General features: G+C 38.3%; 1 protein-coding gene across 3 annotated transcripts in view; it reads left to right on the top strand.

Annotated features, from left to right (window-relative positions):
• The first annotated feature begins 7,386 nt into the window (after nt 1-7,386).
• pcsk5b (proprotein convertase subtilisin/kexin type 5b) overlaps nt 7,387-18,168 on the top strand; it is a 42,473-nt gene continuing 31,691 nt past the window's right edge. Inside the window, exons 1-5 of one of the 3 annotated variants that reach the window (XM_079828216.1) lie at nt 7,387-7,954; nt 9,553-9,657; nt 11,051-11,194; nt 13,511-13,654; nt 15,427-15,503. In XM_079828216.1, the coding sequence (XP_079684342.1) occupies nt 7,784-7,954; nt 9,553-9,657; nt 11,051-11,194; nt 13,511-13,654; nt 15,427-15,503 (641 nt within the window). In that variant the 5' untranslated portion in view covers nt 7,387-7,783. The remainder of the gene's footprint in view (nt 7,955-9,552; nt 9,658-11,050; nt 11,195-13,510; nt 13,655-15,426; nt 15,504-18,168) is intronic. The other 2 variants (XM_079828215.1, XM_079828217.1) reach the window with 2 other exon arrangements.

The raw sequence follows: 18,168 nt of genomic DNA on the forward strand, positions 1-18,168 counted from the left end.
GTCGACTAATCGAGTGATGCTTTAAGCTTGACGTCGACTAGTCGCTGGCCTATAGAGGGCGGGCGCAACAGGATAAGCCATTTCCTGACACGCACATTTGCAACAGTTAAAATGACAAATAAATGCATACTCAGAGAGCTCTCCACAAGATATGTTTGATTATACCATCTGGATACTCAAAATTGAACGGGAGAATGCACGCTTATTATACACGTAAGTTAATCACCGTTCTAAACTAATGCGTGCTGCATCCATTGTAACGCACACACTGCTCGTTCATCCCGCGGAGATCGCGTGCGCCGCGCACAAAATCATTCAGGAGTGCTGAAAAGTGTTGTCAACACTGTTCTGTGATTTATCAATAAAATAGCTTAGAAACTGAAAAGTTCTAGCATATATTTTTTTAGTAACTAAAACTCACAGCTTCACTATTAGAGAGACGCTGGCAGGTAGAATTAATTCACACCCAATTAATCGCTCTCTCATATTGCATTCCATTTCATACATGTAATAGCCTATTTATTGTGCTACTTTATCTGTATCTGATTCAGAACGAGTAGAAATCTGTGAGAAATACAACGACCCAAAGACAAAAGAACTGATACAAAAGCTGTTATGTAGTAAGAGCAATAACCTTAGCTATGTGTCATATGCCATAGCTGTGCACAAGAAAATCCGTGTTCACGTCTCAGCTCAAGGTTCAGGGTTATTTGTTCATTAATGACGTCATCAACGACTAGTCAGCGTCGACTTTCATCACATAAATGTCAACTTTAGAATATCTGAAGTCGTTCAACCCCTAATATATATACATACAGTATATACATGCAAATATTTCTTAAATATATCTACATGTATGTGTGTGTATTCAAATATACATAATTATACACCGTACACACGCATATGTAAAAACTTTTATTTTGGATGCGATTAATCACGATTAATCGTTTGGCAGCCCTATTTTTAACATGCAAACACGTTTTTTTTTTTGAAAGTTATTGGGATCCAAACATTGAAATTCTTTTTATGGACAAAAAATAAGACATTTTTCAAAATATTTGTCTGTGCGTGATCCACAGAAGAAAGAAAATCAAACAGGTTTGGAACGACGTGAGCGAGTAAATGAAGACAGAATTGTAATCCTTTTCAATTTTGTATTACGGTGTTACAACAAATTGTTGTCCTTCATTGTATCACACTGCTCCAGTGACCTTCAGATGATGATGCAGTCTTCATGGCAATCACTATTGTGTATTTGCATCCACTTCAACATATAGTGCCGGCCTGCTGTGTTAATTGCTCTGATGCAGTGAGGCTTTGCATTAATTGATGCAGTGTTTGCATTCATTTACTTTGCTATAGCATAAGTGTCTGTCAGCTGAATAGCTGGCTGGCTCAGAATAATGTAGTCTCTGTGTGTGTGTGTGTGCATATAGAGGGAAAATGTTTCTAAGAATGAAGTTGTGTCATCCATGCTCTGATTTGCTGAGAATAACAATGATCTCCTGCCAGTGAGACCAGTGAGGGGCTCCCACATTGCCATCAGGGCCACAGAGCCCTTTTTGTGTTGCCGCTGTGTGTTTTCTGGCTGCCTGTCCCTCTCACATATGCAGGTCAATGGGCCCAGCCTGTGTGATGTTTGACTACTGTCTCTTTCATTTCCATCAGCATTTGGAACATAAAATCCTCTCTGCAAAAATTCAATTTAGAGAAGCTATCAAGTAATATAGTCTTGACTGCATCAACCAGTCAAATCATTTTACACGCTGCTGACCCACTTCTCTTATTGCATTTGGTGAGCAAGTGCACAAATGAATAAATGGGTTTTATGCATTAGCTACAGAACTCCTTGTTAGGTGGGGTTACACCGGCAGTGTAAAAATTATAACATGACATCAAATGGGGCTTATTAAACAATCATTTTTGTCAGTAAAATTTGGTTGAGGTTTTTCCTCACTCGTGTTAGACAATAAATAGGGGTGTAACGATTCATCTACTACATCGATGTATCGATTTATTTTCCTATGATCTAACTACATCGATCTGTGCTCGGCAAGATGGCCTTCCGGACGACATATATCGATCTAACATCGTTTTAAAAGGTAATCAATCGATTGTATCGATCATAGGAAATAACGCATTGGATTTAAGCACGTCAGACTTTATATGGATATATGATAATGATAAAGCCGTTAAACGTTACTCGATTAAGTCTGCCTATATGTGACATCATCGCAACGCACGCACCAGCAGCAGCGCAAAGAAAACAAAACAGCATGGCGGATGACAGAGAAGCCAACGTGCGAGAAATTATCAAGCCACCAGGAGAAAGAGCTAAGTTAGTAACGTTTTACCTGTACTTTCAACCCTTGCTTGTCACCTGTGCATTCCTGCACCAGTGTGCCAGCAGAGCGAGTTTTAGTACAGCTGGCGACATAGTGAACGCACAGAGAAGTGTTCTGCAGCCAGATCATGTTGATATTTTTGAAAAAGAAATCTGTAGAGTCATTGAAGAGTAGTTGGTTACATTTTATCTTTGTTAAATATTGTTTGTTAATTAAACTGAGAGTAGTAGCAGGTTCAGCCAGTTTATTCAACCTGAAGAAACGTTGGTTGCACTTTATTTTTGATATTAATATTGTATTTGTATTATTTTAATGTTGTAAAACAACAGCAAAAGTAGCAGGTAAACCTACTATTAATTAAACCTGAAGAGTAGTTAGTTGCACTTTATTTTTTATACTAATATTGTAATATTTTTATGTTGGAAAACAAAAGCAGAAGTAGCAGGTTAACCTACTGTTGAAATGTTGGTTGCACTTACTGTGCTTTTATTGAAAATGTATTGAAAATTGAAAATGAGAGCAGAAAAGGTTAACTTCCTTTTAATTCAACCTAAACTGTTGGTTGCACTTTATTCAAATAAAATTGTAATGCATTTGCCATTAATTGTTGTTTACTTGTTTGTTTATATCCATAATTAATTGATACCTGATTCCCTTACAAGAAACAACAGGAATCTAGGAAACTTCACCTGCATTGAGCAGTATCCAGATATTTATTTCAGTCACACAATTTTTGGCTAAAAAGTTACTGAATCGATTTCCAATCACTGAATCGTTTCGGATCGTATCGTTCTAAATGAACCAATATCGTCCTTGAATCGTATCGACAACCTCAAATCGTGATACGAATCGAATCGTTGTTAAAACGAATCGTTACACCCCTAACAATAAAGGATATTCACCCATAATGAAAACTGTTGTTTACTCACCTACTTGTTATTCAAAACTGTATGACATGCTTATAGAAATTTACCACGCTGAATACATAGTTCTAAGACCGGAGCGCAACATTTAAACTGTCCTTATTATTAAAGGCAACATGGTTTAAAACATGGACCCCAAAAATACAGTTCACAGTCAGTTTACCTAAAAAAGAAAAGTGGCCTAATGTCGCTTTCGAACTCGTAATCTTCGGAACACAAATGAAATCCGAGAGCTCTCAGGCCCCTCCATAGACAGCAATTTAATTAACACTTTCAAGACCCAGAAAGGTAGTAAAGACATCATTAAAATAGTCCATGTGACTCCGGTTCACCCTTAAAGGGTAACTTCAGTGATTTAGCATTAGGCTTTGTATCAGTAGAAACCTGGTAGTATATTCAAATGATGGTACTTTCCCTCCTCATATCCCCCTGAGACGAGAGAATTATGCATTTTATTTCTGGAAAAATTCCTCCGATGACGCATGATTTTTTGGGCCAGAGGCTAAATACTACAATCACTAGATGGAGCTGTTCCGCATGTTATCAACCCGCCCATAGGGGAGAGATCTCACGCACAGAATGTAAGATACAGACGGCCGCACGGACAATCATAATAATGGAGGGCAGTGCAGAGTAAAGTGAGTGTTTCAACTTTTCAATGAATTCCTGTGATAGTTTAGCTTCCATATGCGATCTGAAAACGTGCCAGACTGGCGCTTACCTCCGCTCTGCTCAGCTCTTTGTGAGGAATGAAATCTGACACTGCTGCGTCTGTGCCGTGACTTTCGTTCGGCTCACTCACACTTTATTGAAAAGACACGTTCAGTTTTTAATTGTAGTGTTTATTCTCTAACTGAACGAAATGATTGTATTACTATGAAGATCAAAACGACGGTGTACGGAGTGGCCTCGTAGTGCAGCGAAGCAAGTGCATTTTGGGAGTTGTTGTCTTTCATCCACATGAGACAAAAATACATTTTCTGTCTTTTCTCACTCTAAAAGGCACCAAATTCAAAAATAATTACACATTTTTACTGCATAAATGACCCAGTTTAAATACAAAGCTTAATGCTAAATCACTGAAGTATACCCTTTAATATTATAAAGCGACACAAATATTTTGTGCGCAAAAACAAACAAAATAATGATTTTATTCAACAATTTCTTCTAGCCTGTGTCAAACTCTGTTGATGCAGTGCTCCCAGAACACCGGCTTACCATTGGCCGACGCTATTCACGTGAGCACCAAGACATATGCGCACGAGTCGTTCTGCCGTAGAACTAGGAAGCGCTGCGTCGACAGCTTAAAAGTCTGACACAGGCTAGAAGAAATTGAACAAAGTCGGTAATTTTGTTTGTTTTTTTTGTGCACAAAAAGTATACTCGTCGCTTCGTAAAATTAAGGTGAACCACTGTAGTCATGGACGATTTTAACTATGTTTTTACCACCTTTTTGGCCTTGAAAGTGGTAATTAAATAGCAGTCTATGGAGGGGTCAGAGAGCTCTCGGATTTCATCAAAAATATCTTCATTTGTGTTCTAAAGATGAACGAAGATCTTATGGGTTTGGAACGACATGAGGGTCAGTAATTAATGACAGAATTTAAGCAGAATCATTAAAGCAGATGGTTACCTTGTACAATGCAGTTAAACGACTTTTAAAATCGGAACATGCCTGACTCGGATATTAGAGAAAAACTGATCACTACGTGATTTTCTGCTAAATCTGTTGTTAACCCCAACTCAGTTGACCAACCAACTGCCAAAATCGGTGAACTGTCTCAGACTTTCGGCCTACAGCGTTGAGTCGTCGACTTGCCAGGCCTATATTGGACAAAAAGTTGTGTAGTGTATTCCAGCCAATCTAACTTTGTTCATAGGCCTACTGAAATGTTGATTACCTATTTGTATAAATGAATAAACATGCCTAAATAAAAAAAATAATAGCAGCCTACTAAACCCCTCAACTTTTGTTGGTGGTTCAAGCCTTAATTAGGGGGGTCAGACGACCCCCCCAAACCCCCATAATTCACACCCTGGGATAATAATTATCCAGTGATTTCCGCACATTACGTTTGTTTACTCAGCTCTGAAGAGGTGATAAATAAAGGCTTAATTGCAGCAGAAGGAATGCACGCTGGTAACAGTTCTCAGAGAAAGACACTTGAAGGGGGGCGACTCGGGCTCGCAGGGTAATGGCTGTCAAGCGGAATTTGCGCCCCCCGGTAGAGAAGCGACGCGCTGAATGGGGTTGCCCGCTACCTCCGTGAGCTGGGTACTTGATTCCTCTCTCAAATCTCCGCATGTTCCCCCTTTTCTCCTCCTCCCTCGGTGCTTTAAATTGCAATCCTGCTCTCGCGCTCAATGGCGTGTTCACGGGGTGTTTTCGTCCCCCTTTCATCTAGTTTATAAGGACCGTGAGATATTCTTGTCCCTCGTCTGTTGTCGGATTTGACAGCGGCTCCATTCACGAAGAAATTGGCCGTAATTAGTGCAATTATGCTGATTCGCACTTGTACTGCAAACGGAACAGAGCGCGGAGGGATAACCAAAACAAAGATCAATCAATCATGACGTGAATGAGAGCGACGCGTAACGCTCGCCACATAATGATGCCATCAAAAGTATGTCTGGTGACGAGCGGATGCGACTGTGAGAGGAATAATTATAAGCAGCCCACCACCTTAGATTTGAAAGTCACAAGTTTATAGACAGAATGTTATGGACTCGAAGTAAACAACAAGGCAAATGTGCAGTACTCAAGAGCAAGTTGATATGCAAATGAACAGAAAAGCTACTTTTGACTGATGGTTGATGAATGTCTTTCTCATATCTGACCAATAAATCAACAATAAACAATATCACCCCAATATGAAGTGGCTTCAGCTGTTGGCAGCCATGCTGATATTCTGTGAATGTGATGTTTCTCTAAAATAAAATGATTGGCAAGTTGTATTTAAAGCATTTAATAGGCTATTTCAGACCCAAATTTTGGCCAGGTAGGCCAATTGTTACTACGCAAAGGAAAATAGTCCCAAAGTAAGCCAAAGCATCAAGTGTTGCATGTCACTAAATGCACAAACTAGAACAGGCCCACTCACACCAAGAATGCCGACTGACTATAACGTTCTGTTTATTATAATCACACTTCGGCATCTGCAGACATAAATGCACAAGCTTGTTAATATCGGGTGAATACTGATTGGCTGTCAATGATTTTATTGTTCATCAGCTGGAAAAAAATGTCCTGAAAGTTATCCAACAATTGTTCATTCGTGTAGTTATCGTTTATTGTTGTGTTGTGGACTTCCCTATTCTTAAAGAATTAGAACAATTATTAAAACTTTAGTTGGTTATCATATATAATATTAGAATCGACAACAGATTCTGTTTAAAGCGTGCACTGTAAATGTCTTTTGCCATTTTAAATGCTCAAGCTCTTTAAAGCAGGATGGATTCTGATCGGCTGTTAATGTTTTTATCGTTCATCAGTTGGAAAAAAAATAGTCTTGAATGTGATTCAAACAATCATTCCTTAACGTTATCTTTGGTGTGGACTTCCCTATTCTCACAAACTATCCACAGACGATAATCTGTTTATTTTAAGCACACACTGCATGTATTTTGCCATTTTAAATTCTTGAGTCCAACATTATCGTTCCTCTGTGTATTGTTATAACTTGTGTGACTTGCCCATTCTCACAAATTTAGAGTGATTATCAAAACTTTATCATCGTTGATGCGAATGGGCCTTAAAATGGAGTGGAAAAACAAAAACCATTCTGTGTTTTCCTGCTCTCTACTCTGGGTTTTCTGCATACTGGAGAGAGAAATCGCCTTCCAATCATTGGGAATCAACAGTGAAACAACACAGTGCTGTTATGTTCAATTTAAGCACCCCAGTGCATGGCCAATCAAATTTGAAGACTGGAACAAACTAATAAATGTAACACTTGGTATAAAACTACATTACTGGCCCCCCACACACAGACAAACCAAAACTATACTATAATTTGTCATCATCATCTTCACAGAGGGATCAGGGAATCTCATCGTTGTCATAAATGTCACAAGGTTGATGTGTGTTGATGGAACGCGGTGTGTCTTTAAGACCCTGCGGAGCCCCGGTAACCCCACTCGGCTCGTTGTCCGTACTCTCCCGACTCTCTCTGTAGTTATTTGAGGGAGGCGCTAGAGCCATATCTCCACTTTACAAAAAAAAAGGCAGAAGTAACGGCACTGACTTGAGAGAACAAATCAAGCCAAAGCTGTGCAAACAGACTCTTGCGTCTCTCTCTCTCCGTGGCGTCGGAGTGTGTGCGGCCGATGCGCTGCAGGCTGAAGCGTTCGGAGGCTCGTATCCAGTTTAAATCCTGCGCTCACCCTCTGTTGAGTATATGTGGAGCTCAAGCGACACTTCTATGAGAATCCCCACTGAACGGCGAGACGAAGTTTGGTTGTTTTCCTAAACCGGGGGTGCTGGGGAGAGTCGAGGCGAGAGAGAGAGGGCGAAAGATGGTTTTGAACAGCCTCCCGTGCGTCCTGGTTTCGCTGTGCTTGGTTTTTTTCTCGTCTTCTCCGTGCAAAGCTCGGATTTACACCAACCACTGGGCTGTTCGGATAGCCGGCGGACCAGAGCAAGCAGAGCATATCGCCAATAAATATGGGTATAGAAACCTGGGCCAGGTACGTGTGTCCTGCACAAAGATGTTTTGAAGCATCTCACGCGTGTTATTTCATCGTATTTGCTGTCCAACGCTCTTTCCCATCAGTTCAAGTGCCTTATCACTTTGATTGAAGTTCAAACGTCAAGCCTGGAAGCTTTACACAAGTTTCACAGAGTTTTACATGTTGAGTTGTGATATTTGAGAAGGCTGACTTTATGTTTTGTAGAATTTTATCTTCATGAATGTGCAAGAATATTCAGTTCTCCGTGTAAAATCCAGTGAACAAATCACTGACTCCCAACAACAACAGGTGTTTTTGAAACTACTGCTTGGATCTACCATCTTGCATCTGTCTACTATTTTCTGTTCGTTATGAATACTATCAAAATCATTTTTTGGTGTACTTTTGAATTTTAAAACATTAAGTTAGGAACTCAAGTCACACATGACATGCAGCTCCAGCAGGTTTCATGACATGTAAAATTCCCTGTTAGCCTACAATAGCTACATTTTACATTTCATGTTTTAATAAAAATAAATACTTTATTGTAAAATGTATACACAATGCAGCTGTTTACAGTCAAGTCTGGTTTTTAATTTGTCAAGCCAAGTGTAGTTGAAGTCAAGAACTGCCTCAATTCAGTTTCATCTTCTTCCCGGAAGCAAGAAAGAGTCTTCATAATAATTTAGTTTAATAATATGTTTCGTTATCCAGTTAGTACTTTGATGGTAACAAAATGCTGGTGCATTTAAATAAATAATAGGTTAATGTAAGTTTATGGTGGAGTCTTAAACTTTGCTCTTTACTCAGATCTGCCATGTATCTAGAGATTTTGCTGCAACTGTGTTCAATCTTTGATTTCACAATGTGCTATCTTATCGTTCATCTGTGCTTATTGTGCCAGATAACAGTTCCTTCCTCGACTGCGAGGTTGTTACATCCAAAGTAACTACTTATGAAAGTTGAAATACTCCTGAACTTTGCAACTAATCAGACTCATCATGTCCTCCTGTGGGAATCTGCTATAGGATCCTGGAATGTGAGATTGCCTTAGGAGCCAGTTGTAGCCTATGTGTTTGTGAACTATTAGAAAGTAAGATGCTATTTATGAACCCAGAAATTTCCCCTACATCAAGTTAATCTTGAAGCAGTTGCTTTATACGCCCTTTTGACTGACTGTAAACTGGCAAGGCTTATCATTTGGCTTCAAGAGTCATTGTTTTTTTTATGGCAGACTTGTGTGTCCCTATGGACTACAGTAGTGTGTGGAGAATGTGTCATGGCTGCCTGGTGTTTTTGCACTTGTCAAATGAATCTGTTCAGTGAAAAGTGAGACAGCCTCTTGAGTAACCAATCTTCCAGTCAATGACATTCTAAATAATTAATGATATGAGCCAGTTTCAGCATGTCTGTGGTGGATATTGCTGTAGCTCTCTCCTTTTAATTCATACTGATATTGTTACATATTAGATGTACCTGCTCCGGATTGCTCTTTTTAGTTCGTATTGGGTTCTCTTTTCGCAAAATGATATTTTGTGATGTGGTGGTATATTGTAGTTGTGTTTTTTATTTATTTTCAAAGCAGTAAATGACAGTTTTGTGTGTTGTTTCTGTAGATTGGGGATCTGAAGGACTACTACCATTTCTTCCACAGCCGGACGATAAAAAGGTCGACGCTTTTCAGCAGAGGCACACACAGCTTCATCTCCATGGAGCCAAAGGTCAGGCTGTCACTATGACAACCCCACACCTGTGTGTTCTATGGTCTATATGGACTCCTGATCTTGCTCATCAATGACTAGAACTCAAAACAACTCAAAACAAAGTGTATTCAAAACAACTGTTGCACAACAATGCAAAGCGAGCAAATGGTTCTGCTCATAAACAGCGCTTTGTGTATTCGTCAATAATCTTGAAAAGGAGAGTTGGGTTGTTTTGTGTTGTGATTTATCCAGAAATTAAAATTCTGTAATCTTTTACTCACCGTGTTGTTCAAAACACATAATTGTCTTTCTTCTGTGGAACACAAAAGACGATACTTAGCAGTTTGTTCATGCTGCTCTTTTCCATACAATGAAAGTGAATTGTGACTGTCAGTCTCCAAAAATTGCAAAAAAGACAAATTAAACTCTTAAAGGGATAGTTCACCCAAAATTTTAAATTATCCCATGATTTACTCACCCTCAAGCCATCCTAGGTGTATAAGACATTCTTCTTTTAGACGAATAAAATCAAAGTTATATAAAAAAAAAATGTCCTGCCTCTTCCAAGCATTATAATGACAGTGAACGGCAGCCCAAAATATGAAGCCCAAAAAAGCACATCCGTCTGTTATAAAAGTAATCCACCCGGCTGCAGGGGGTTAATAAAGGCCTAAGTGAATCCATGGATTTGTGTAAGAAAAATATCCATAAATATCAATTAAAATATCTAGCTTCCAGCGGACCACCTTCCATATTCAACTTATGAAGAAAATGTAACGCTTCTCGATACTTTTCTTACAAAAACCAATAGATTCGCTTCAGAACGCCTTTATTAACCCTGTGTGGATTGCTTATATAATGGATAGATGCCATTATAATGCTTGGAAGAGCCAGCATGGCTTGAGGGTGAGTAAATCATGGGGTAATTTTCATTTTTGGGTGAACTATCCCTTTAAAACTCATTCACATTTTTTGTATTCATTGAAATATGGTGTGTCAAGACATGTCTCTTTAGGTTTGGCATCACTAAGTGTCTTTGTTTTTTTTTTTATTCAGCATTTTTTTTCAATCGTACAGTGTTTGGAAAGACATAAAAGTTGATGAAATATAAATTTGTTAACTGGAAAAAAATATTTTCAAAAGGTCGTCATATTTCAGTGCAATATTGAAAAATTTTGACATGATTTTATTCATGAAGAATCTTGCTTTACATTATTAAGAATATCTTCAAGCATATGTACTCACAAATTCTCATTAATTTAAGGCCAAGAATTGTAATGAATAAAACAACACTGTTACTGACAGGATCTCTCTCATTACCGTATTCCAGTAACTGTTACAGAGAATGGATGTTATGAAAAGATGTTGGTGTTTGTCAGTTCCTAAAGGATTTCTTCTCATATTTTCTCAGGTGGAATGGGTTCAACAGCAGGTGGTGAAGAGGAGAATAAAGCGAGATTATAAATCCTCATATCCTGGTCCTGTACAATCCAGTATGGTCCAGTCCAACTCAATTTACTTCAATGATGCTAAATGGAGCAGTATGTGGTACATAGTGAGTATTCTCAACATGTTGCAAATTGTTCTTGTGAATTGCTAACGTTGAAAAACAACATTCATTGTTGCAAATTCTTTGCAAAAAAATGTGGCACTATAGAGCTGAGTCCTTAACCAATGTCTTACAGTGAATGATTCATCAAGCACATCTCAAAAAAATCATGTTGGTACTCATTAAAATGTTGTTGTTTTTTTGAGTTAGAAACAACTTTTCTTTTCTGCTGATGTAAGAAAAGGCACAGGGATGGGAAATTATTCTGTGCAGTGAAGCTTATTTCACAATTCATATTATTCCTTCTAATGGCAGCAAGGTCAAACTCTCTGATGAGGAAGACACTTTGGGACTATTATATTATGATATTATTATCCAGTCAAAGCATAGACTAACTTCAAATCCTGACAGATAAACTCAAGTCACATCCTATGTTATTTGCAGCTGAATATTCTGTTGAAGTCAGCATTACAGAACTGAAATGTGTTGCGAATGCTTTCATTAAAGTTAAGCCAGTCTTCTGCTGCTGAAGATATCTTTTCACTAAATCGTAATGGCAGGTAGTAAACTTTTGGTGTTTCTAACTAAAACTGATTTGTCAGTTTGAAAGCTCAAAGGAAACGATGCCTGTCACACCAGATTAGCCGAGTTTCTACAAGTGAAAACCACCCAGAGAGATACGTTGAATATTTCAGTGTAAGCTCTAACATAACTTCTTGCGGAGACATTTTCTGTGAGGTAATTGTACAAACAGGCTCTTGTTTTCATAGCTGTCATGTTCCTCAGCTCACGAGAGTCAGTGGTTTGGTACATCAGCCCGTAAGGAATGTGAAGACATCCTTGCTTTGTGCATGGTAAACAGCCATTCAGATTTACCAGAATGTACAAAAGGTTGCACTTTGGCTGCTACCGAAATCTTGAGGCGTAGTTCGTATAGCATATGTTGTCATCACTTTCTGTCTACGATCGTATTTATAGCTTAGACCGAAACGGCGAGAGTGAACTAAGCGTTTGTTCTCTAATGGGTTTGTTACAGCTCTGTCAATGGTTAATATGTCTCAGATAACATTAATACTTTGACCTGAATGCATCCATTTGGCTCGGGTTTCTCTTGTTGACCTGCGAGTTGTACTTTGGGAGCAAATAAACTTGACTTTCCACGATGGGGTCTAATTCCAACTCTTGGCCCAATGAAACTGTACATTTGGTTCCATGTGATGCATGTAATAACAGTGTCTGAGTACACAAGGAAAAGATGCAGTAATGTACAGAAATACTTTTTAAAAATAATGCTTTTTAGCACGTGCTTGGGATCTTTTCCAAAACTAGCCAAGATTTTACTCCGGCTGTGGCATTGTATTTAGCATGCATGCTTCAGATACATTGAGCTGTAGAAATCGTGGGAGACGTGGGTTTGAATTCACTTTGTGCTTTTTAAAAAATGTTTTATCTACAATAATGTTCAGAAGCAACACATTTAATTTAAATTTGCAAACATAAGCAGTGAAAATGAACTCAAACACGTTTTATGCGCTAGTTCAAAAGTTTTGGGTCAGTCAGAGTTTTTAATATTTTTTAAAGAAGACTCTTATGCTCACCAAGGCTGCATTGATTTGATCAAAAATATGTATTTATTTGAATATCTTTTCAAATGTAATTTATTCCTGTAATGCCACAGCTGAATTTTCAGCATCATTACACCAGTCTTCACTGTCACATGATCCTTCAGAAATAATTCTAATATGCTGATTTGGTGCTCAACAATTTTTTTTAGTATTATTATCAATATTGAACAGTTGTGCTGCTTAATATTTTTTGTGGAAACCGTGATACCTTTTTTTTGTCAAGATGCTTTTATGAATAGAAATGTCAAAAGAACAGCATTTATTTGAAATAGAAAACTTTTGTAGCATTATGGCCTGGTTTGCTTGAATTAAGCCAGGATAATTGGGATCATTTTCATTTTAGGATGAACTATCCCTTTTAAGTAATTTTTATAGACGTGCTTTTTTACCGATGTGCATCTTGAGACAAAAAAATGGCAGTGCCATATTTTAAGATATGTCAGTGCAAGTTGTTTTCAGTTAAAACAGCTCAAACATTCATTTTAGTCTGGGACTAGCTTAAGCCTTGTCTGTGAAACTGGGGGTATAAACGCCTTTACTGTCACTTAAATTTATATTTAATGCATACTTGTTAAATAAAAGTATTAATTTCTTTAAAAAGTCTTACTGACCCCAAACCTTCGAACGTTAGTGTAAGCATATGTAACTTCTCACTTAATGACATTTTTCACATCCTCCTTTCTCTGTGTCTATGCAGCACTGTAATGATAACATCCATAACTGTCAGTCTGACATGAATATCGTGGGCGCATGGAAGAGAGGCTACACAGGAAAGGATGTGGTGGTTACCATTCTGGATGACGGTATCGAGAGAAACCATCCAGATCTCATACAGAACTATGTAAGTGTATCTCTGTGTATGTATGGCTGTTCTTTGCATATTGCATACTGAATAGTGGTTGCAATTTTTCCCTAATAGTAACAGTTGAAAAGTGAAAATAGTGCATATTAAACATTCTAAATTGTCACATGACCTAATTAGTTAAATATGTGTTTAATTCAGCCAGTTAGAGTTATGAATATAATCTTGCAAATAAATAGCGTTTGATATTTCATAAGATTAATTTTTTTACAGCAAATGGCAGGTAATGCAGTCTGTCATCCAGGTATTCCTTTCATTCAGAAATATATAGTAAGAAATAATATATAAAGATGTAAAGAAATAGTAAGAGCAGAATGTCAGTATGCTATTCATACTTGCTTTGTTCCTAGCAAGCCAACTCGCTGATTACATAGGCAGCTGCCTTCTTAGGACCCGTCTCACACAGAGACACATTTTTGTAATCCACTATGTAAATATTTGTTAGATGGACATGTTTGACAGTTGCACTCACATCTTTCATCCTTCATCCTTTGCAGCGTCTTGCACGTGACATTAGGGCTGTCGCAATGGCCGAAAAAACTAATTTGAATTGTATACGTAAATATTACTAATATTCAAATTATATTCAAATTTAAAAGGCAAAAATTCAGTTATTGGGGAAAAGCTTTTTGCTTGTCTCTTGAGGCCACAAGAAGGTGTAATTAGAAATATTAATGCATCGTTGGGTTAGTTCACCCAAAAATGATCCCATAGTTTGCTCACCCTAGAGCCATCCTAGGTGTATGTGACTTCTTTCAGCCAAACACAGAGATTATAGAGATTTATATTTTACAAAATATTTGTATTTTTCTTACAAAAATGCATCGCTTCACTTCTGAAGGCCAGAATAGTAACTTTTATAATAGATGGATGTGCTTTTTTGGGCTTTAAAATCCAAGTTAAATATGGATATTTTTATTACACAAATGCACCGCTTCGCTTCAGAAGGGCCTTTATTAACCCCCTGGAGCCTTGTGGATATCTTTAATGATGGAGGGATGCACTTTTTTGGGCTTCAAAATCAAATCCTCCATTCACTGCCATTATAAAGCTTGGAAGAGCCAGGACATTATTTAATATCTTTCCGATTGTATTCGTCTGAAAGAAGAAAGTCATATACGCCTAGGATAACTTGAGGGTTAATAAATCATGGGGTACTTTTAATTTTTGGGTGAACTAACCTTTAAAATATAGTATTAGAAAAACAGTAGGCGAAAAGTACCTGGAAGTGCGCAGTCAATGGGCACTTGACTTTACTATCCCACAAGGCCACGGGAGAGGATTTCTGAATGGCAGTGGATCGTCACATGACAGTAACAACATGGCATATGTAGTACATCCAAATTTCATTTATACTACACACGCTACACACATTCATACTATATAGAACATACTTTTTAGCAGTCACAAGGTAAGTTTCAATCCAAATGTAGTACCTACTATACAATATGTGATTTCGGATGCATCGTAGGTTTTGGATCAGAAAAAAATTAGCAAAACAAAAGCACACAAGCGGAGTCTGTTTGTATATTGACTGCTGTTTTTTGTTTATATAAGCTCTGTCCTAGAAATACATGTCCCCTTTACTCCAAAAAGGGCATTCACATGTAAAAGTCCATAAATTATATACTTTGTTGTTGAATTTTAGCATGTTTTAAGTGTCCTAACTGGCACATGAATATTATGGATGGACAAATACACATTTGAATATGTTCTCATGTGTCTTTTTGTTGCTTTTGATCTGTTTGTAGGATAATGAGGCCAGTTATGACGTGAACGGTAATGACATGGATCCCATGCCCCGATATGATGCCAGTAATGAGAACAAGTAAGAGTGAAGTTCATTACACATGCACATGCTCAATACTTTGAGCATATCAGGTCATTAAATCCCTGGAAAGGCTTTGTTTGTACAGTCCTCTCTGTGGTGTGTGTGAATGTGGGTATTTGGCTTCTGATCTGTGCGCTAGTAAGAGTGTTAGGCAAGTTTGTTTGGTGAATGTGGGTTTTTGGAGTTTGCTTTTTGTTTCATAGGTGTATGAGTAAATATGGCGCTTGGCTTGTGTGTGCAAGTAACTGTATTTGGCAGCTTTGTTTGGCAAAAAGAGATTTTTGGAATTAGCTCTCTGTGAGAGATTATGTGTGTGTGGAAATGTTGGCACAAGATCAGTGTGCATTTTGTAGTGTTTGGTGAATGTTGATATTTGGTTTGTTGCGTGTATATATGGGTGTGTTTGGTGAGTGGGTGGAGGCCCCCATGTGTTTTTGTGGCTGCCACTCTACCAGTGTGTGTGAGCCTGTGCCAGATGGCTCTGCAGCTTTTTTGGACCGTTCAGACTGAAAGCTTGGCCTGGGTTCTAGTCCTCTGTGCCATTGCTGTTTCTTCTAGGAGCTCCAGAGCACTGCAATTCTGCAACTGATGATAGAAAACCGTTCTGGGGTGTGCTTCCCGAACAACGACATAACTCGCTTCTGAACTATCATAGTACAATGCATCGTTGAAGAAATCAACTAGCTAGTCAGTAGTCATGGCTGTTTCCCGATACCGTAATGTCGCAAATTTGTCGTTCAACCACGTTGGTGGTTAATGATATCACGGCATATTATTAGCAAAATGTTTTGCTTTATTTCCAGTTTCAATCAAGTCTCTTTCTTACATACTAGAGGACATAAGCACATGCACACTCTTCAAAAATGGTGCTTTAAAGGGTTAGTTCACCCAAAAATGAAAATTCTGTCATTAATTACTTACCCTCATGTCGTTCGACACCCGTAAGACCTCCGTTGATCTTCGGAACACAAATGAAGATATTTTAGTTGAAATCTGATGGCTCTGAAAGGCCTCCATTGGCACAATGCACGGTTCACTCTCAAGACCCTTAAAAGGTACTAAAGACGTCGTTACAAAGTCCATCTCACTACAGTGGTTCTACAATAACTTTATGAATCGGCGAGAATAGTTTTTGTGCGCAAAAAAACCCTAAATAACGATTTACATAGTGATGACGATTTCAAAACACGGAATCATGAAGCTTTGAAGCGTTATGAATCAGTGAGTCGAATCATGATTCGAATCGCGTGTCAAACCGCCAAACTGCTGAAATTTGGCGATCCAAACTGCTGATTCGACTCGCTGATTCATAACACTTCGAAGCTTCATGATTCCGTGTTTTGAAATCGTCATGTGTTTGAGGTGTTTGAGGTTTTTTAACTGAAAGCAACTTGCACTGATATATCTTAAAATATGTCACGGCCATTGTTTTGTCTCAAGACTCACACCAGTAATGTTTTTTTCTAAGGATATCTTAAAAGCTACTTAAATGTCCTAATTGAACTAAGGCCTAATCCTGGCTTAATCTAAGCCCTCTCTGTGAAACCAGGCCAATAAGACGTAAATTAAACAAGTATATTTTCGAAATGGAAGATATAAATTTGACTTAATGCCACTTTGCCAGTGTGCTTATTTTGTTCAAGTTAAGGATTAAGTCAACCTGTCATACAAACAAGAAACTATGCTTCTAAACACAGGTCGAAAGCTGTCGTTCCAACCACAGAACTTTGCAATACTGTTTGCGAATGTTCGTTGGATCTATAGTTTTGGAAACACAGACTCTTTGAACTATGTTGATAACGATGGAACTTGTGACCATAGCTGGCTAATGATGCTTTTGGGAAATGCACCCCTGGGTAGTTCAGCCCATAATGAATTTTGAAGAATGTTCACAAAGCTCTTTTCCATATAAAGCTGTCTTTCTTTTTTGCGTAAAAAGACAAAAATATATTTCAGCTTTTGAGTTCAGTTTTTGATATTTTTAGTTAATGATAATAATAATTTTGAATAAAGGAAAATTTTTTGTGACAAAAGGCACATTTCTCACCCACTAATTCACTTTGCCGTAATGCAAAAATCACATTATTACTAGTGCTGTCAGTTAAACGCGTTATTAACGACGTTAACGCAAACCTATTTTAACGGCGTCAATTTTTTTATCGCGAGATTAACGTTCTTTTTGGTCTAACAAACTTTGTAGTTTTTTCACATGCTGTTGCAGCAACTAGTAACGTTAGAAAAACTACAACACCACTCCGGATGTAGCTAGACCGGAAACAAAACATCAGGCACGCTGCGGCTGCCCACACTTGTTTTTGGGCCATTAAAAGAGTAGACGTGGATGGCAAGCGTGAGACGCCGAAATGAGAAACGTATTATGCCATGGTTTAACTCAGGGGTCTTCAACTAAAAGTGCTTGTCTTGAGCGCTGCTTTCTGCTCTGGTGGTGCATTCACACCGGACGCGAATGAAGCGTTTTGCGCGAGTGATTTAAGTCAATGCAAAGACGCAAATAGACATTCTGCGGCGCGGATTAAGCGGCGTGCATGTCGCGTCATTCGCGTCCGGTGTGAACGCACCTGCATGCTTGACCGCGCGTCTGGGTCTGAACGTAACAGTGAGCATTGCAACGTTAACTGTTTCATTAGCCTACGTCAAAAGG

Source organism: Gobio gobio (assembly GCF_949357685.1).
Source record: "Gobio gobio genome assembly, chromosome: 10".
In the NCBI taxonomy this organism is placed as follows: domain Eukaryota; kingdom Metazoa; phylum Chordata; class Actinopteri; order Cypriniformes; family Gobionidae; genus Gobio; species Gobio gobio.